A 20,805-nucleotide genomic window follows, 5' to 3' on the forward strand; every position below is an offset into this window, starting at 1 on the left:
TGGTAATGGAATGTCAGTGGTAATTGAAAATTAGCGTAGTCCTGTAATGAACAATTGCGCTAAAGAGTAAAGGCGTAAAAACTCTTAACTTGTCTTGTTTACTCAAGAACGCACCGGTAACTACTTTTTTTAAAGGGTGTTTTCATGCCACGACTAAGCACTTACGACACTTCAGGTAAACAGAAAAACATGAATTTCCCCTATTGAACCAGAAACTGACGAGCGAGTCTGAGAACACAATTATAACTGCAATTCATTTTATCTAACAACGTGTATTTCACAAATAAATCCGGCGCTGAAACGGGATAGAAAGGAGATCAATTAAAAAGATTGCTTAATTACGTAAACATATTTTAAAAATCAGTCAAAAAGATAACGACCTACTTGCTTAGTTTCAACTTAAAAACTTGACGATTTAAAGATTTGAATGATAAATTTCAGTGGAGTGTCGACTATAAAAACTGAATTCCCCATTCAAATTGAAGAAATGTTTCAGTATCACAGCGCTGCTAATCTGTTGGAATTGAAATGTGTATTGCCTCTGGTGTATTTTAATATTTTCCGAAAACAGAGCATTGTATGTCATTTGATAAATTGAACCGTTTCAATCCATCTGCCTTGTGACGACGCAGAAGTGTCTCCGGTTTACTAGCGCGGGCTCTCTGCTAAGTGTTATAGAAACCAGACACAAATGTTGGTTGTAATTATGACTTATCATTCTTCACTGTCTTATCTAACACAATTATCCTGAAGGCATTAACAGCAGGCCGTCTTATGAATAATTCCTTCTATCAAGTGGCCGTAGCATTTAAAACGGATGGATTTCAAACTCCGCTTTAAACTACCAGAAAGGTTGATATTAAAGACTGTTTACCTAAACAAACGATCCAGAAGTAAATAAAAAGCTTTTGATGCGACAAAAGCAACCCCTTGAACACTTCATCTTCGGAAGTTAAACTATCAATGAAAATGGCCGTCTATGTGAAACTCGAGCAGATGTTTCCTATCGGTTTCTACTACTGAATTGCAGTTTCGCAACACGTAGAGAATATAAACTGACAGGCTGGTATTAAAAACTTTTTTTTATGTATTTCGACCCGTATTCGTGATCAAATCTAGATGCCGACTGGTATTTCGGCTTGTGAATAACCAGAGACAAATAAAACGAAATGTATTTTTAAGATCGCGCACAAATCTGCCGTTTGAATAGACAAATCGTCGCGTTTATAATCCGCGGTACCTACATGTGTGAAGACACTCTGTGATCGTCGTTGGCTTGATCAAATATCCACTGCAAAGTTCGCAGGTAATGAACGAGTTCAGATCTTGAAGCTTGAGTTTTCTCTCCCTGTTTGACTGAGAAAGATTTGTACCAAATTAATTACAAAATAGCCTTCGACATTTAGAGATACGTCAAAGGGCTTTAAAACGAACAAGTCTATCGAATTTCCGAAGCAAAACTTTCATTGATATATCTATAGCCTCTGGTAAACAGGTGTTTTTAACATAAGCAAGCAACCACAGCGATCGATATAACATATTTTTAACTGCATTGTCTTAAAATTCTTAACCTCATGATTAATACAGAAGCCGAAATTCAAAAGCTTTTTTCTCTATAATTTTATTTTCAAGCAACTTATTATATTTTGACACTGAAGGCAAACGAAACAGCTTCGAGTCCCCCTAAAAAAGCAAATTATCATTTAATAACGGCGTGTTAACTTCACTTGAAGCTAACAATATAACTGATGCCATAGACTTGTACCATCCTGGTTGACAGTAGTAAAACATTTACCACCATTTAACGTCATTTGCTTGACGTAGATTTCAAACATCTGACTGAAATAAAGGAAGTGTTTTGCAATGACATAATTAGCATTGAGCTTTCACGAAACTGAAGAAAAAATTACAAGCAGGCGGGCAGTGAACCGATGTCTTTCCTTTCATCGAAAGTGTGTTATACCTGTTTCACACAAATTCCTGTTTTAGAACTGACGATGCAAACAGACTGAAGGCTATCTCAACAAAACAACATTAGTCCAGTTATGCGAGGCTCTCGCACAACTTATGACTTCTTGCCTGCATTAGATATAAATTTTTGGTTTGAAATTGTACCTTTACATTAACTAAACGAATTCATAACAGACAGAAGAGTAACAAGTACTAATTAAAATGATAACGTTAGGAATTGACTCAATAGTGTCAATACTCACTTGAAGAACAGCCATTTGAAAGTAGACCGTACAGTATTCTTTCTCACAGTTCTGCAGTGTTGTTGCAGCGAACGTCAAAACGCGCGCATACGTCTTCTAGTCACGTGGTCGGCAGTCTCGAGCAACGAAGTTTCCCGTATAAGGAAACAAAGGAGCCAATGTCAAAGCGGGAATTTCTTTTCAGACTTAACAGCTGAACTGTCTAAGTGATTTACGTTTGAAAATTAATTTACAAAAACTTTCTCGCAAATCAACTCACCATGCTACTTGTTAAACAAATGAATTGAAGCCCTTTCAAGTTCCGTTGCTACGCTACTGGTGCAACTTAAATATCTAATGGCTTTAAATATTACAGCCGTTTCAAACTGTTTATTTACTTTTATCATCTATATTTTAAATTAAGAAATACCATTTTTTGAAGAACAATATTTGTAAAAGAGCAGATTCTTGATAATGGAAACTCTAGAAAGTATGTACGTATTTCGTGAATTTTTGTGAAGAGCTTCTGCTCATCTTAACAACTTCGCAAATGTCAAGAACATTATAAAACATTTATTGAAGCAACATATTTACAGGTGATAATTAAAACAAGAAAAAAAAATGACCTTTTAAGTGGTTGAAGGGAATCGCTCGAACCAACATATCTCAGGAATACTGGTTTCTTTTATTAAGATACAATACTAAATCATAAAAAGGATCGCCTTAGAACGTTTCCTTTAAACTCTACAAGTCAAAACCCTTCACGGGAAAATAGCCTAAAGGCTGCTGCACTTAATTGGATAGTTTTCCCATTGCAACTCGTTTGCATTGCAGGTTTCATCTGTCACATGCAATTTTACACAAACCTAAAAATTTCTCCAATAATGGTTGTTAAACTTTATATAGTAATTAAGCCGTGCAGACCTGAAAATATCCGGCTGCTGCACTTAATTGGATAGTTTTCCCATTGCAACTCGTTTGCATTACAGGTTTCATATGTCACATGCAATTTTACACAAACCTAAAAATTTCTCCAATAATGGTTGTTAAACTTTATACCGTAATTAAGCCGTGCAGACCTGAAAATATCCGGCTGCTGCACTTAATTGGATAGTTTTCCCATTGCAACTCGTTTGCATTGCAGGTTTCATATGTCACATGCGATTTTACACAAACCTAAAAAAATTTCTCCAATAATGGTTGTTAAACTTTATACAGTAATTAAGCCGTGCAGACCTGAAAATATCCGGCTGATCAAGGCTTGCATAAGCAATGAGTTTATTTGTACCTCAACTAAAAAAATTAAATTTCGTAACATGATCAAGGTCACAAAGTAAATTCAGATAGTAGGGTTTCGATCGAACGGGGTGAGTGGGAAAGTTGAGTAGGTGAAGTCAAGTTGTGATCATTTACAAACGAAACCCTATATTTGACATAACAAGTTCTCGTTCCATTAGTAACAAGGAAAGTGTCTTTTAATGGGTTCCTCTTCAAATTTTAACTGAATATGCGTACTATTGTGTATTATTGTGTACTATGAAATCAAGCTTACTGAAATAGTAAGCTTACCTCACTCTTGTATTCGCTCTCCGATAAAGCGCGTTGTTTCAACCAATCAAACTTCGATTAACATCGAAACATTTTTGCAAATAAAATCAAAATCTTCGATACTCAAAACTTTCAGTTCCTGACCTTTGATTTATAAAACTGATCTCTGGAACACGTGCCTGATGCTATTTCAGATCCCTTGTAAGAAAAGTTTTTTGAGGGATGAAGTATCTTTAGCACTTCATCATCTCTTCTACAGTGTAACTTCACGAAAAAGAGCACGCCGTACAGTCACTCTAAAGGACAGATTGATTTTTTTATGTCTGTAATTCATGATCAGAGCGTTGACAAATTGCAAACAGAATATAAGAGAGTAAACGCTCCTGCGGTCTTAATGCCGGAAACTTTCCATTAACCTGCTTTAACTCCCAAGAGTGACCAAAACAGAATTTCTCCTTACAATATCAACACAAAATAAAGCAGACAAGTGATGAGAATAATTCACGAAACATAACAATCAGGGGATAATATAGTTGATCCGATACCAAACTCTCCGAATGAACACCATAAGATTTGTTTGGCAGAATAGAATTGGCAATGAAATCTTGGGAGTAAAAGGATTAACTTTGAATTAAAAATAAACCGTTAAATTAAATGAGTTTCAGGCGAGTCTTTTTGCTCCTTCATGCGGAATTTATTCACATCTCTAGGTTTTATTCTTATTCCATTGCTTACCCAAGCATTTTTTTTTTAGTCAGATTCCTAACTGAATTTATTTCCAAGAGGTGATAAACTGAAAGACAGCGTTGATCGGCAGGTAGTGTAGAGATCAGTTAAATGAAATAGCGGAGATCCCGAGCCCTCCACAAGGTCTAACATTTCATTTAAAACTGAATTGTTCAATGTTGTCTTTATTTTATTCGCTTTATTACGTTTAATGCCATGTTGCCGGTACCGCGATTTTTCTTCGAAATGTGGCCGGACAATTTTGAACGGCCGGTTCGAATTTACAATTATTAGAGCTAAAATTACTCCCGGGAAATTCTTACGACTCATATATTAGTATGGAATTAGCAATTCTTCTTCAGTTTTGCGAATGAAATATAAATGAATTTCAAATATGATTAGACGCTTAAAAGTAAAATTCATAATAACATAGAATTAAAAAGACTTGCAACTGGAGCCGAGTAATTATCAAAATTCACGAACGGTCATTCTGTTCAAAAGAAACTGAAAATTTTTAAAGTTTTCAAGAGTTTTTGTTCATGAGATTTGTTGAACATAAAACTTAGTGACTGCATCTTCTTTGTCAAATATCGTGATATTTTCCGAAGCGAAGGTAAATATACTTTATATTTGCCCTCAATACAGACGTTTCCGTAATTAAGCAGGCGAGAGCGGGGCAAATGATAGGCCGTAATTTCGTTGCATGTTGTATCAGAAATTTTCTTCGTACACAAATTGGATTCTCTGATAATCACCACGAATTAATTCTGATGGAACCTCAAACGTCACAGATTAACCCCAACCAATTGCAAGACGAGAATTTAACTTACTTAGTAGGCACCGCGGGAAATAAGAGACAATCTACAAAACATTTATCAAAATCACTAGAAACTTTGAGTTCCCATGGAGCAGGAGAACCATTAAGGCTAATGGCAATCAAGCATCTCTAATCAGTGAAATCTGTGCTTGTTCTCAGAATCTTATTTCGCTTTACAACTATTTACTCTCACTAATGTAGGCTTTTATGGGTACAAGCCAATGTTTGCTAAGGGAAATGGAGTCAATAGCAGATGTGGGAAATCTTCTCAGTTTTGAGGAGCAATCTTTCCTGAAAACCACCATTGTTAAGGAATTTCGCTTTCATTTAATTAGTGAGTTATTTCCAAGACTTATAAATAACGATTTAGACGCTGGTTATCCTTGCGAGCACAATGCGATAATAAATTCACTTTTGAAATATTAATGAAGCAAACTAAATATGATGAAAATTTTTGAAGTCATCTCTCTTCGTGAACCGAACGTCTACATAAAGTCAATATTGATATTCCTATTGCATTCTGTGTCATTGAGTTAAGATTAAAGTTTCTTCTTACTGCGTTCAAACAGACAATGCAAGGAGCTGTTCATATTTGTGTTACTTTTGGTTTGCTATGATTGTGCCTAATCTGGCTCCCGAGTATTATTAATAATAACTAATCAACAAAACAACCAAGGTTTCCCAGACTCCCCGTTTAGTGCGAATAATTACAGCATGAAAATGTTGATTGTCTGCTTAAGGCGTTTTGTATTATTGTACGATTAGTATACAACGACGATTACTTAACAATTTGAGAGAAGTGCTATATTTTGAATTGGTTTTGAAGTGGTGAGACCTCCAGGAAACCGTCGCTTTTAAAATTCGACGCGCGTCAGTCCATTAGCAAAGAAGAAAAAGTACTTAATCGGTTAAAGACATAACAAGAGAGATACATGAGAAAATTAGATAAGTCATTTCCCAATGAAGCAAGATGGAAAAGCTTTAGTTGCTTATTAAAAATGTATAAAGCTAGGAGTAATAAGGGGTCAAAAAACCACTAAAGACTTGTCATTGTCGATGAAAACTCTCGAAAGGAACATTTTAGTAGTAATTGGAACACCACGACCTTTAAAAAGGTTTCTGTTTTGCGCTTTGAAGTGAAGTTTCACTCAAGAAGTTTAGAGAAGTTACCTTACATGGCTTTGTTATAACCTTCGTCTAAGGAAGTACTCTTTTCAAGGTAACGAGCTAATTTCTTTTACGTAACCAACCTTCGAAGTCCACCCGCGCAGTCTAGATTGTCAGTTGCCGAAGTTATTGTCAAACAAACCAACAATGCAAAAGTCCAGCGCATCAGAATCCATACCAACTTCTGCAACACACCATACTCGAGAAGAAAATAAGCCTCGCAGGTCTCCTCCTCCTCTTGTGTCTATGGACGGAACTCGTAGGGACTCGCTGGTGGGGCTTCAAAGACTTGTTTACAGCTCACAAATATTTACACATTCACGAACATCGCACGAGGATCCCCGCCCTGTTGCGAACATTGGCGAGAACATGGTGGAAGTCAAACCAGGTAATATCTACCTTTTCTGACTTTTTAAGGCCACTGAATGTTTAGCAGTAGTTAAAGTTATTTGTTTCGTAGCCGAAGACAATTTTAAAAGCATCATTACAGATTAAAATGGAGTTACTTCCTTTCGGAAAAGAAGACAATTGTAATTAAAATACACTCGCTTGGGGAAGTCCTCATCCAAATAGATGAAAAAAAAATAGAAAAGTTTTAGGAAAAATTATCTTGAAAAAAATATTGGAATTCTTTTGTGTCTGTCTTTATTACCATTATTTATTGTGCTACTAAATTATTCATGATTTGTCGTAAAGTAATATTTTCACCCAGCATGAAATCATCATTAAGGTTTTAATCATTCTACAAGAGGTCTTGGCTGCGCGATATTCACTCAGCGACACATTTTCCCGCGACAAAGCCATAGGACGATATCTTGCTATGGTGGTTTATGGCATAAAAATGGAATATGTGATCTTCACGATAACACAAAAATCTTGAACGCTGAGGTTTCTAAACTAAAACTACAATAAGAATTCAAACGTGGTTCTTACTCTCTTTGTTCCTCGAAGTTAGTAATCAAACCCGAAAGAGAAAGAAAGATAATCTGCAATAACCGAGTCAAATATGGACTTGTGTTTCTCTGTCGGTCTGATATCTAATGGCTGGCACATCACGAATAAGGCAGGAAACATTGGTAATTATTTGTGTCATAAATAAACGATCTTCGAATTGAAAAAAAATAACCGTGGAAGAGGAAATATTGTGAATTTTCTAAAAAGGAAGACGTGCAACTTTCTAATGTACAAAAATTGGACAAAATCCTAAAACCCTGAATTAACTGATTGATAACAGCAAAGATCTTTGAATTTTTTTTAAGTATAAAACAGAAAGAACACTCCCACGATGTAAGAGTTTCCGAGTCTGAATACTGAATGCTCTAGCGAATTTTCGCAAACGCGAAAAAAGAGATGCCACGATGTTGACTTTTCACCCTTTCATGGAGAGGTATTTGCTATGAAAAATGAGGCGTTGCCACTGGTACTACAGCTTTTGAGAACCACTCTTGTTAGATCAGTTTGAACTTCTATCGCAAAGATCACTAACCATAACTTCGTAACCCTCGATTCCAGTAGGTTTGTGTAATTTGCTGAGTGATATTCTACAAATTAGTAATTTGCTGATTGATATTCTACAAAACGAAATACAGTGTCGTGTTCCTGGGATCTTTCGAAATCAATACTATTTAGATAATATCAGTAACTACTAATCGACTTAAACATAAAAAAATCTATAAAGAGAAACCGCTCAACAATCCGTTCCCTTTCGCTTGTAATATATAATGTTATGATAAAGGATAAGGGAGAGCACTTCGATTGCGTTTCTTGGAATCATTACAAAGTAATCATGGCGAATTTATCGTAGACCAATCAAAATTAAGGCAAATGTCACCAGCAGCCACTATGACGTCTAAGTAACAGGTAAACTGCCCAAAGCCCGGGAAAACGCAAATGACCAATTATTGATTGGTTGAGAGCGTGATACGTGTTTTTTTTTAGACAACTACAGCGCGTCGTAAAGCAAATCCTATACAACACCGCACACCTACGACATCCAATTCGAAATTTCTCTAAATGTTTTGCCTGCCTATATTTTTAGGCCCAAGACCTGCTCATTCCCAGACCCGACCTAGTCTCCCCAGCCCAAAACCCAAGAGAAGCAGGACTTCGTTCACGCCGACGCAGTTAGAGCGACTTGAAGAGGAATTTTCAGTGGATATGTACGTGGTTGGTTTAAAGAGAATGAAGCTGGCAAACGAGTTAAGCCTGTCGGAAAGACAAGTTAAAGTCTGGTTTCAAAACAGGAGAATGAAGTACAAAAGGGAGAGAGCTAAGTCCAGATCAGACGGAGGAAAATGAACTAAGCGGTGTCAACTGTTCGCTACTAGTTCTACCATATTCAACTAATAATCACCATGTAAATACCTTATATTACATAAAATATACGGCGCGTGTTACCTGAAGCGTGCAGTTATAACGGATCGACTTTCTGACATTTTCTTCGATTTTTGCTCATATTTCTTGATTTATTACAAAATAGAATTATGGGAAAAACTACTAAGTGGAAAGAAAGTCACATTAAAAACTGTATTTCGTATATTAACTGCTACTACTTTACTGTCAGCAGTTCTTACAAAAGTATAACTACGTTTAATCTACACTCGCAGGACAAGCAGAGCTGGCTCAAAACACGCGACGTAAATGGGCGCTTTTCTGCAAACAGTAAAGAAGTTATGTATTGTCATGCCACCGCCCCTGCATTTTTCCTGGGGACGACGCACATAAGCATTAGTTAACCGTACAGTAGTCCGTTCTTGATTAATGAATCACGTTTGATTTACAAAAAATCACAAGCAAACAATAACGCAAGGGGGCAAGCACACCACCAGCTAGTTATCGATAGCTACATCGACTACCCTCTGAGGGATGACGAGAGCAAAATGTATTTCCCACAATAATTTTTTTCGTATTCTTTACGAAACAAACCACTTGAGAACGTCCGTCTATATGTTACTAAAGATGCAATCATTAATACGATATGCTTTTGTATGCAAAAATTGATTTGATTCAAATGCCTAAAAAATGTTGAGTTGAGCAAATACGACAGCTCAGCCGCCGATCATCACTGTTCATGTAATATTATTCCAGTTTCAGTACTTCAAAGTAAAATAGAAGCAATACAATAATTATCTTACTCGTCATATAAATTACAGTACTTCATTGAAATACATATTGTTATATAAACCCACTTCTCTTTAAAAATGTACCAATAATTCGTGCACAAAAACTAAACTTCCTTCTCCACTAGTCAAAACCCTACGCTTGTTTGAATCTGTACGATGATTGAAGGGGTAGAAGGTGTCACAGCGACTTGAAAGCTGTACACACCAACGACAGAGCTGAATAACGTATACGCATGCGTTAGGTTTTGCCGCGGAAACACGGACTTTGAGTCGTTCGCATGGTTGATTTCCTACTCTGTTGCTTTGAGGCGTCGTTTTCCTTGCCGCTATTCTTTTACAGAACAACCTTCAATAACTTGGTACACCCCCTAAAAATTTTCAAAAATGAATTTTCTCCTTAAAACCTCTGGAAAGAGGAAAGTGCTTTCGACGAAAACAGAGTTCCCAGGTTTTAAAAGTCAGCCCTTATTATTTTTCACTAGTTTCGCTAAATTTTAGACCTAGGACTTTTGAGCCCGCGTTGTTGACCACATGCCCTCTGACGTAGCATTTCATTATTCAGCTCTGTCCACACCAACCTAAATCTCTCTTCTATCTGACATCATTGTATCAAGCTGAGTGCAAAACTGGATCCCAAAGACTTTTGGAACAGTTTTAATATAAGTCTCCGAATCTGCTTCACAGCAAACTGTACTGGGACCAACCCCACATGGACACACATGAGTTCAAAACAGCGTATAGAGCTTGAAGGGGTTGATGGGAAGCATCGCTTTGTTAAGTCCCTACAAAAGCGAAGAAAATATGGATAAACTTCGGTATCTGAGCAACTGAGCACCTACCCCTCCGCTAATCTAACAGCAGTCAAATAACAACAAGTCTAGGTTAATTTTGGGTCAGGGGAGGGGTAGGTACGCATTTGCTCGAGTGCCGACATTGATCCGAAAATGTCACCGTGACAGATGCAAACACTTCTCTTTCTCAAAATCAAACCAATTTCAAATGAATGAGACACCATCCAAATACTTTTGAAACAGTTTGTGGAAATCTTTGTCCTTGTGACGGAAATTTTTCCCCGAAAAAACGTGCTCAAGTATAAGCTGGTTTGAATCTTTACGGTGATTTTGACGATAAAAAGAGTTGCAGCGACTTGGAACTTGGAAAGAGTGCGGACCAAGCGGTTTATCGCAAGGACTCGGCACCTCGGACACAATGCAGACACAATGCAGCGACAATACTAGCACAAAGCAGAAACAATGTTTGCACAAAAATGTTTAGAGCATTGCTGACAATCACCTCTGGTCACAATATTTCAGTGGTGTCTGGCATGTTCAACAAAAGACAAAAACAACATTGGCGCAAAAATGCGCATTACTTCAAGACTCACTTGTAGTAAGCGCTCGACAAAATTCCTGTTGGAGAGGAGCCGACTCGGACTGATAACGAGCAATTCACTTGCACAGGGTTCCCATTGTTGTCTTGGAACCACAAACAATAAGTAAACAGGAAATCTCCGTCGCGGACAGCTATAAAATGATGACCTAAAAAGGAATTGCTGATAGTAGAATTATTCGCATATACTTTAGCGATCGAGGTAATACCTTTAACAATGAGAACGAACCTAAATAATTTTCAGAAAAAAAGTTTGCTTAAAAAAATACTTCTCGAGGAAGTCAACAAAAACAAACGAAGAGAGCCCCACACAGTTGCAAAAACGACAAACTAGAAGTGAAATTGCTGGTTTCACTAAAATACCGTTTCAGGTTTGTTCGTTTGTTCGGACATAATCGCATGCACTCTTAACCCTACAACCCTATTTCCGTCAGCTGGTGGCGAGAATTCGGTTGTACCAAAAGAACGTACACAATAGTAGCATGTGAAGAAATTATGCATATTACGTATCTTGCAAGGGAAATGGGCAAGATAGAAGACACGAAGAGGAAAAATGGCAGAAAACACTAAAAAAAACCTTGGCTCGCTTTTCTGTAGAAAAAAAGGGATTAAAGTGCGCACTAAGAGCAGTGCGCACCTTTTTGATAGGGCATGAGCCGGTACGTCACTCCCTTGTGAAATCATGTAGAGGGGAGGTTAACCACCACTCATGTTAAACAATTACATTTCTTCTCGTGTTTTTTCTTACCGCGTTGTAAGTAAGACTGCACATACGTCCACATATCCCAAATTTTCTGTTTAATAACATGGCTCGGGTTGCGAGGGTCCCGGATCTTGGTGGATTTTGTGTTGATGGTAGGTGCGGTTACTTGGTCCACACAGCGGTCCACGTGAATGAAATGTACGAGACCCGGAAACTCCTCAAGGTAGCAGAAAATTGTCAAGAAAACTACGCTAAAAATTCCTTAACCAAAAGAGGTTTTGAGGCGAGAAATATTCTAGAGTACTTTCCTTTGAAACAAATACTGACCGTTGATAAACAACTCTACAGCATTCCATACAAAAGGTTAGTAGCTTGCGAACCAAGCACAGGGAAGTTTGATTAAGTATAACTTGAGGATGCAAAGGATACGCAGTCATCGTCATATTCCTCTGTCCTTTGACGAGCAGATAATCTTCGTAGTCTTTTAGCCTTGTTTGAAGCAACTCTTTGATTTGTGAGATGGTTGCTAAGAGCTGCTGACTTAACGAAGGCTCTCCCTGACTGGTACAGAACAAAACACTGAAGAGGGACTTTAGACAACGAGTCATTTCCGCTACAGATGCCTCCAGCTGTGGAGACATCTCAACACCCATTGGTGCAGCGAGAAATCCTAATAAATCACCTCTTTTTACCAACTCCCATCGATGGCGCAGGGTCCGAACTTGATTCTCGACAGCAACCTGAAATAAACAGTTAAATGCAACAGTCAACGCAAGATTATCATGAGTCTCAAAACGCCATGAACATCAAAAAACACTTTCTGTAACATTGTCGGATTGGAAAAAACATGTCAACTAGGCGTGAGAAAATTTAGCTGTAGGCATTGACGCAAATCAGTTTACAGTTTAGTCAGTTTGCAGCTTGCTTACATAGCCTGACCTTCAGCAGCTGAGATCTTACAACAATCGGCTGAATACCTGATCAAACACTTGACAACGAACTGTATCAGAATCCAAAACAAAAAACCATACGAGCCAAAATAGGGCTTTGTAATTACCTTGTTCACTTTCCCCTGGCCTTTTTTCCCCTCACCTTTAAGACTATTTTCAACCCCGATTCTCGAGACCTCGACGGTATTTCTCACTCACTAAACTAAGAAAACGCAGGAATTTCACATCTCATAAACCTTTTTCAGTTCAAGAAACTTAGCCTGTTCCAGGTGTTCACTCCGTTTTGCCAACTGACTGCCTCGAACAGGCTATTAGACACTCTTTTAAAGGTCCTTAACGCCGCACGAGTACGAGCCCCAAAGACTATGTCATTCTTCACGTAAACCGCGCGAAAAAATAGCAACCGTGACCCCTCCCCTGACTTTTTGCCACATGTTGGCAGCACCCTTGATTTCCACGTCATCCTGTGGTAACATGTAAGCAGAATTGGTGATAAACCGAGATTGCACGCACTAGTTGATAATTTGGTCCACTCTCTTCACCTCGGCTAGAGAACGCGTTTGTAAAATTAGAAGTAAATCCATGTTGATAACTTTTGAAGGTTGAAAAGTTGGTAGAAAATTAATAACTTCGTACACGTACCCCCACAGGAGTCCTCATTGATTCAAGAACTCTTTTCACACTTGTTTCCAGTTTCTCCATGATAGCCTGAGCCTGTGTTACCGTCCGCTGGCCCTGCTCGGCAGACGGCTTGACACAAGCCAGAGACTCTAACGCTTGGTAAATGAACAGGGCTATATTGCAATGTTTTGTCTTAAAGAAAAGGAAACTTGCAATTAGGTAGCTTCAAAAAGTTGCATTCGTTAGTGCACATCGAGACTTGAAAGTCTTCTTTACTTGTACTCGTTCCTGGTCATAAACCAAGAAGCTTCCAATTCTAAAGCTTATCCCAGCCTCTAATGCATGAAAGATCTTGGAGCACTGTAGTCTCCTTCGCAGCTTGTTTGGTCACATCACGCAACGCGCTCCCTCCCCCACCATAGAGAGCCCATTGCGTGACAAGACCAAACAAGGGCTGCGAAGGAGACTGGGAGAACTGCTGATTCTCTAGTATGAGATGGTGGTACATCACAGGTTTACTGCCACCATCCCTCCCTTAAAATTTGCAGGTACCTTTCATAATCCTAGGCGGAGAGGGGTATCGTGAAAATTAAGTGTCACCGGCCCTAAAAATAAAATAAAATAAGCCCAACTAGAGCTCGAGCCAGTTCCAATTCAATCCAAAATCTAGCACGCTAACCATAAGAACAACAAATTTCCAAATTTCCTCAAATGATATATTGACCAAGGTCTACTGGGTGTGTTACCACAGACATTTGTAGAATACTTCTCTTCAACTGGAAGTAAACGTCGTACAAGCCAAAAGCTGTTAATAAAGTATCCCATTTATCTTAGAAGTTTTTTTAGTTTATTCTTACTTCACTGACAAGAACCAAAACTGTCCCTGTACCAAGGCGAACAAAGTGAAGAACATGAGGTAAATATGGACATCTATCAGAGCTTAAGAAGACCGGTTGTCGATAATATTCATGTCTTCTGTCCTCATTCTGTATACCACTGGCTGTCTCAAGTTCTTCCTCATCAGTTTCTTCGCCTTCTTCATCCTCTATCTTCATAAGCAATAAAATATTTTTTCTTTTAATATATACATCAACCCATGTTTAGACAAAAAACTAACTCTATAGACTGTACAAATGTCCTAAAAAGAGTCTAAAAAAGATCTCTGCAATTATCCTGTCTCCCACTATGTCAATTGTCTGAACAAGAGTCTCACATGGGCAACCAAACCTACAAAATCAGAAGCTGATCGTGTATGTTACATGTACATCACGCAAAATACACAGCTAACTTATGGCGAATGAATAAAGGCTGATAGTTTCGAAAGAAACTGTTTGGGGCTGCATCAGTGGGGGTAACAAAATAATTTGGATATATCAACAAGGTTGAAATGGTAAATTGGCCACCGTAATGATTACAATTGATTACGATTACGATTGTAATCGTTACGGTGGCCAATTTACCATTTCAACTTTGTTGATATATCCAAATTATAACTTATGGCAAATACAACTATGGCAGGCTCTAATCTGATTTTTAGGGTTTGGGGCAATAATAATTACAATAAAAATTATAATCTACTGATTATATAAATTTACTGAGTTATTTTAATCATATGTTTTAATGCATGATTACAACAATACTGCTCGTTAAGATGACGAATCTCAGATCTATAAATAGAAATTGAAGGTAAAAATTAAAATATGAAACTGACTAGATAAGAAATGTAGAAATATAAGGCTTGTAAATACAGAGATGAAGAATTAAAAACCTCCAGAAAAAAAAAAGGGATCTTGATGGCTTTCTTAAAACTACTTATTGATACAATGTTCTTATTAAATAGAGCTTGGATAAAAGTTTCATAGGTTAGGGGTGGCCAGAAGGACAGAATTTCTCACATCACACTTTGTATAGTTCAAATAATTCCTCCTTCCTATTTTAGAATAGGTACATAAATTATGTACAACATTCTTCTCTTAATACTTGCTATGACAAAAATTATCATTAACACATAGAAATTGAAAGAAAATTTAAAATAGCAATGAAGTTAGATAGTTACAGTACCTTTTTCTTGAGATAATCAGGAGTGCCTGCCCTTGGTGTGAAGAAATGCTCTTTCAATGATAGCGGAGTCTTTGGGGTAAGCCCCTGAGCTGCAGCCTCCTTGCCTACACTAAGTATAGGTGATGATCGAGGAGAATAGAACAATTCATCTTCAACAGATGATCCTGCATAAGCAGCCTCCTCAGGTTCAGCCTTCCTTTGTGGTGGGCTTATATCAACAGGATCTGAGTGCACACGTCCAACTCTTGGATGCTGTTCTCTTACAGCACAGCCATCATCTGTTGAAGGGCCACTAAGAATGTGGTGTGATACTGAAGGTCCACCTTTGCAAAGTACCTGGTGTGCTAAGGGAGGTGGGGTTCTGTTTAGTGTTAGGGGTACAGCTTGTTTAGAGTGTGGAAAGATGTTATATAGCAGAATGGTTATCAAGAGAAGATCTGCAGACCTAAGTTCTGAGGCATTTGGACTGAAATCATAAAAAAACACACTAGTTTAGATATCTTAAAAAAAATTTCAATAGCTATAATTATGTTCTTGACTGAACTGTGGAGCTTATTGCAAATGTACATAGTATTTAATTGATATCCATTCACTGGCAAACTTTATTTCACTTTTTTCCACAGCAAGCTCTTCATCCATGCCAATAATATTTTTCTATTTCCAGCTCACAAAGTAAAAGCCAAACACAATTATAGTTTTGGAGAGTTTGCTGGATGTGTGTCTGGTAAGACAAAAATATTAGAAGCTTTCTATCAGATGAAACATAACTTAAATGTAACAAGTAAGCACACCACATGTTTATAGCTGATACTGCAAAGCTCTTGAGGAAAACCAAAGATCCTTGTGTAATGTGAGAGATCAAATTGTGATGGCCTCTTTATAATTCTTTCTTAACAAGTACAAAAGGCCTTAAGAATGTGTTTCATCACATCCTTCCAACATATCATGTCTTACCCGGAATAGAGTGCAAGTAGCTTTGTATTCACCATAATTAATGAATGCACTGCATTCTGGCCACCTCTAGTCCTTGCCAAATTTAGTGCTTCCTCTAATAAATTAATAGCCATTCCACTCAGGTTCTGGTTGACGTGTAGGCGTTCGACAGCCTCAACTAGAAAGCTTTGTTGTTGCGAGGATAAAAACCCAAATGTGTCGATCAAACTTCCCAAGGTTTTCCAAGCCTTTTTCTGTGCTGATAAAATTTCGGGTTTTAATAGATCAAGAGAAGCTCCATAGTGTAAGGTAGCCAACCTGTATACCACCGATAATTTCCTTTTCAAGAATTCTTCTGACTCTTCGCCATCACCATTGACTGCTGTGAAAACCAGGTCATTAAACTGGAGAGGTTTAATGTAATAGATATCAAATCAGAAACTGTAAATGGAGTATGCAAGGTGAAATCTTCAAAATGACATGTTGCACTTGAATCATCTTCTTAAGCTGAGAGTGGCATAACTAAAAATTGACAGTGAAATACTATCTTAAAACTGTTCAATAATCTTAAACAAAATTGATATAGCTGTAAATGCATATTGAAACAAGTTTATCAACAGATAGAGGGTAAAACAGTTGAGACCTATTGTTAGTGTAGTCCTGAAGTTGAATTCAACACCAGGAACAAAGGCAGCAGGCAGCAAAGTTCTGGGTTGAACTTGGGAACCCAAGTGTACAATAATACTCAACTTTTCTGCCTTTCTTTTCTTTATCAAATGAAGTCACTAACAAAATAGTTTCTCTCTACCTCAAGGAATTACATTTGAGGATAAAAAGTGCAACTATACCACTACTTTAATTCATTTTTATCAAGAACTTTCAACAGTCCTCAGTTCAAGATTTTTAGTTTTAGAGGTTCATCATCATCACAACAGCATTCTAGACTAACAGGTAATGCAGTTTAAATAATTTACCTTTGGAAAATAACACTTACTAAGAATACTCATCAAAATACGAACTGTTCCAAAACAAAATGACAACAAAAATTAGCTTGTCATGAACATGAACATCTAATAATTGTGCACCTTTCAGAGGTTGATGAAAAACAAGAGACCACTTAATTGCACTTGATCAGCACTTTTCCTCACCATAGACAAAGCAAATACAGGAAAGACAACATAATTCCTTGCCTGAAGTCAGTACATACCTGACTGAAAACGAACAAAGTGCCATCTTCACACAGAATTGAAGAGTAGGGATTTCCCAGGTCATTCATGTAAGTTAGTGAAGTGATCATTGGAGAAAATATTTGTGACAATGCAGTCATGTCCATCTCATCTTCATTGTGATCATCACCAATGAAGCCAGCATTGTGAGAAAGTTTGTTAACATGCTTGATAAAAGCTTTATCAGCATGGACAAAAAGAATGTCTGGTAAGGAGCTTATGATGAGTACACACTTCATTACTCTGATTCACCCTCCAAGAATTATCGTGATATGCACAGAACTAAATAGCTGAACTTTGTCCTGGAAGGCTAACGGCATAAATCTACATTTCTTCAGTTTCCAGCTGAAATCAAAGTGACATATTGTGCTCAGTTTTTAACATGTACACTACAGAGAACATTTTCATGATCATCATTAGGAAAATTCAGTTAAATTGTATATATCCACAATGCTGAAGATATCACTCACAGTGTTTCAAACAGTGAATCAATGTTACATGCCTAGAACAAGGTTAACACTTGAAGAGCATTTGCAAACTGTTAAACAAGTTCAGTCAAAAAAGTTTTCCTTGATAAATGCAGTGTGTGGAGTTCTATGACAACAATTCTTTAATGATATCAGAAATATACACAATCAAATGTAAAAATAAATTAAGTGTAAAAGCTCTAGACTAGCTTAACCAGACAAAGAAAGTTAACTTTAGTGAGGACACTCCCTCATAAACGACGATTATGCAAAATATGTATAGAGATATATATGGATATAGCTCTTTGGCATATAAAGTTCTACTTTCATGTCCAAATTGAGCACTGTGGGATGAGTCATTGCCGCTAGCATTGTGCATAGCTCACTAGGCTCTTCTAGTTTGAGCACTCTGGCATGGCTTAGACGATACCACAAGTGTGGGATCGTTTGGGGATCCATATCGGTTCTCCCCCATCCTAGCATCAGCGCTGCACTGATGAGGCTCAGAAGGCTGAAACAGTACTGTCTGCAGTTAGTTATATATATATTTAGTATAATTTCAGAGCTGAGCAAAGAGTTTCCAGCAATCTGATTGGTCGAACAGTTCCTTCTATGACGATTTATAAACCACCCCCACACGGTTTCGTTTCTAAAGATTTGTACAATGTACAGGTGGAAGAACAATAGGACACGTAGTTCCCTACTAGGCTCATCCACCTAAACTCAACCCACCCATCCCACCTTGGGGAAGGACATCCATCAGACAGTAATCTCGTGCGTGGAAAATTAATGTCTCCTACCCCTAACCCTGCAGGAGACGGGACCTCCATTTATTCGTCCCTATCCGAGGAGACTAGAATATCTAACCATTTCTTGATGTTATAGAAAGGAAGCATATTCTTCTCAATTATTTTAAGACCTTGAGTGTTGGTCCTGCTGGGGCTCGAACCCTTGACCTCCCGCACAACAGTCCAGCGCTCTATCCATTGAGCTAACTGGGAGACGGTTCGGTTTATATAAAATGTTAAAATAAAATGTTAATAAATGTTACTAAAATGTTATGAGCATGTAAAAATGTTATGATTTTAGAAATTTCTCTGATGTTCAGCTCTGAAATTATACTAAAACAATTATTCGTCTCAGGTTCGGTGAATGTTGTCAAATAATCCCTTCGACTTCGTCTCGGGGATTATTCGACGATATTCACCTTGCCTTCAGCAAATAATTGTTAAATATATATATATAACCACTAACATTGGACATAAATTCCTTGCGCTGATTGACAAACACTTCCCTAAAGACCATAAGCTCCACACAATTTTCAATAGAAACACAACCAAGATTAGTTATAGCTGCATGGACAATACAAAACAAATCATCGACAACCCCAACAAAAGAATCCTCACCTCCCAGGTAAAGACTAACACCACCACCAAAACTGACACCTCTACCGCAAACAACGACAAGAAATGCAACTGCCGACAGAAAAACTCATGCCCTATAAATGGAAACTGCCTCCAACAATCTGTCATATACCACACTACTATTACGCATAAAGACAACAACATGACAGACACATACATCGGACTCACTGCAAACGACTGTAAGTCTCACTACAACAACCATACCTCATCATTCCAACACGCAATGCACCGCAACTCCACCAAACTCAGCAAACACATCTGGACACTTAAAGACAAAAACATTGATTATTCCATTACCTGGCGCATCCTATCTTCCCACCTGCCCTAGAACAGCTCAAGCAAACGATGCAACCTATGCCTTAAAGAGAAATTCCTGATCATCTGCCACCCAGACCTATCAATACTCAACAAGTGTAACGAACTCGTCTCTTCCTGCCGACACAGAAACAAAGCCCTATGCAACAGCTGACTTGACACTTTTCACACTGCATAAACCATGTTAATTAGCAATTAGTATAGTATATAAGCGATGGTTTTGCATTATTCTGCCATTAAAATCCCCTGATGAGTGGGCAACCACGAAACAGGTCTGTAGGGATGTATATGTAGTTGTTTTTTTCTGCCTACCACACATTTATTTATCTTTTACCTTTATATATATATATATGTATATATACATATATATATATGTATGTATGTTTATATACATACATATATATGTATGTATATAAACAACTAGTGTTTCATGCCATAACATGGACAGTCAAAGATCCAGAATATGTTTGCAAAGGGTATCCTGGTCAAGGTTCTTCCAAATGAAAATGTAAAGGCAATTTTGGCAGAAAATTTATTCTAGACAGCTACATGTATTACAAAGCCTGTAGCTTACATTTTTACATACATTTACATCACCTTTATTTCACCTCGGATTTACAAGAGTAGCTATATAGCTAACTTCTCCGAGAAAGAGAAAGAAAGTTAAGTAAATAAATAAATAAATAAGTAAATAAATTAAATAAAAACAAATAGCGTCGTATATTATATACAGTACATTACACTACTATTTACATAAGTAACAATTACATTTACGTTCGAAGGAAATTTAATTTTCTAGGAAATTGAATGTTCTGCTGGAAACGTAAACAAAACCCCACCAACAATCACAATATGACATATACACAGCCTGTCAGATGACGCGCTTGATGATAATAATTACAATATTTTTTTCATAACTAACGGTCTATCAGCAATAGCAGACAAAACATTACACTTATTTAAGGTAAAAGATAAATAAATATATTTTACCTTGCTAATATAACACTATACTGTACAGAAAGTGAGCTATATTCCTTCCACTTCCTTCCAATAATCGATCCGCCGCCTCGCCATGTTCTGTCCCGAGGGATTTATTAAAGGCCTGGAGGTTAGTCATGTGATGTTGTCTTGTGACCTGCACGAG

The 20,805-nt window shown here is 37.5% G+C and overlaps 3 protein-coding genes across 6 annotated transcripts in view; 1 reads left to right on the top strand and 2 right to left on the bottom strand.

Annotated features, from left to right (window-relative positions):
• The window catches only part of LOC111329995 (polycomb group RING finger protein 5-A), a 7,264-nt gene extending 4,871 nt beyond the window's left edge, over positions 1-2,393 (bottom strand). Inside the window, exons 1-2 of one of the 2 annotated variants that reach the window (XM_088746811.1) lie at positions 2,214-2,393; positions 1,245-1,356 (exon numbers count right to left, since the gene is read on the bottom strand). In XM_088746811.1, the coding sequence (XP_088602937.1) occupies positions 1,245-1,356; positions 2,214-2,228 (127 nt within the window). In that variant the 5' untranslated portion in view covers positions 2,229-2,393. The remainder of the gene's footprint in view (positions 1-1,244; positions 1,357-2,213) is intronic. The other variant, XM_022934776.2, reaches the window with a different exon arrangement.
• Positions 2,394-6,312: 3,919 nt separating this feature from the next.
• On the top strand, positions 6,313-8,992 carry LOC111329962 (homeobox protein Hox-D3). The gene is made up of 2 exons (XM_022934733.2): positions 6,313-6,838; positions 8,489-8,992. The coding sequence occupies exons 1-2, from the start codon at positions 6,598-6,600 to the stop codon at positions 8,746-8,748; spliced, it is 501 nt and encodes a 166-aa protein (XP_022790468.1). The 5' UTR covers positions 6,313-6,597; the 3' UTR covers positions 8,749-8,992.
• LOC111329958 (BLOC-3 complex member HPS1) lies at positions 8,963-20,770 on the bottom strand. 3 transcript variants are annotated; one of them, XM_022934727.2, is made up of 11 exons: positions 20,652-20,752; positions 19,551-19,611; positions 17,437-17,800; positions 16,251-16,633; positions 15,297-15,762; positions 14,093-14,284; positions 13,257-13,427; positions 12,094-12,404; positions 11,710-11,891; positions 10,957-11,110; positions 8,963-10,354 (listed from the first exon to the last, which is right to left on the bottom strand). In XM_022934727.2, the coding sequence occupies exons 3-11, from the start codon at positions 17,692-17,694 to the stop codon at positions 10,174-10,176; spliced, it is 2,298 nt and encodes a 765-aa protein (XP_022790462.1). In that variant the 5' UTR covers positions 17,695-17,800; positions 19,551-19,611; positions 20,652-20,752; the 3' UTR covers positions 8,963-10,173. The 3 variants fall into 3 exon arrangements, with proteins under 3 accessions (XP_022790462.1, XP_022790463.1, XP_088602945.1); XM_022934728.2 differs by lacking the exon at positions 19,551-19,611 and having other exon boundaries at positions 20,652-20,770; XM_088746819.1 differs by lacking the exons at positions 8,963-10,354; positions 19,551-19,611 and having other exon boundaries at positions 10,985-11,124; positions 20,652-20,770.
• Between the last annotated feature and the right edge of the window lie 35 nt (positions 20,771-20,805).

This window comes from Stylophora pistillata, chromosome 1, assembly GCF_964205215.1.
Source record: "Stylophora pistillata chromosome 1, jaStyPist1.2, whole genome shotgun sequence".
Lineage (NCBI taxonomy): Eukaryota > Metazoa > Cnidaria > Anthozoa > Scleractinia > Pocilloporidae > Stylophora > Stylophora pistillata.

Coding starts and splice junctions, on each gene's coding strand:
- LOC111329962 (XM_022934733.2), top strand. CDS start 6,598: ATGCAAAAGTCCAGCGCATCAGAATCCATACCAACTTCTGCAACACAC. Junction 6,839..8,488: donor CATGGTGGAAGTCAAACCAG/GTAATATCTACC, acceptor CTATATTTTTAG/GCCCAAGACCTGCTCATTCC.
- LOC111329958 (XM_022934728.2), bottom strand. CDS start 17,694: ATGAAGTGTGTACTCATCATAAGCTCCTTACCAGACATTCTTTTTGTC. Junction 12,405..13,256: donor CAATGAGGACTCCTGTGGGG/GTACGTGTACGA, acceptor TGTTTATTTCAG/GTTGCTGTCGAGAATCAAGT. Junction 11,111..11,709: donor GCAGTCTTACTTACAACGCG/GTAAGAAAAAAC, acceptor ATTCCTTTTTAG/GTCATCATTTTATAGCTGTC.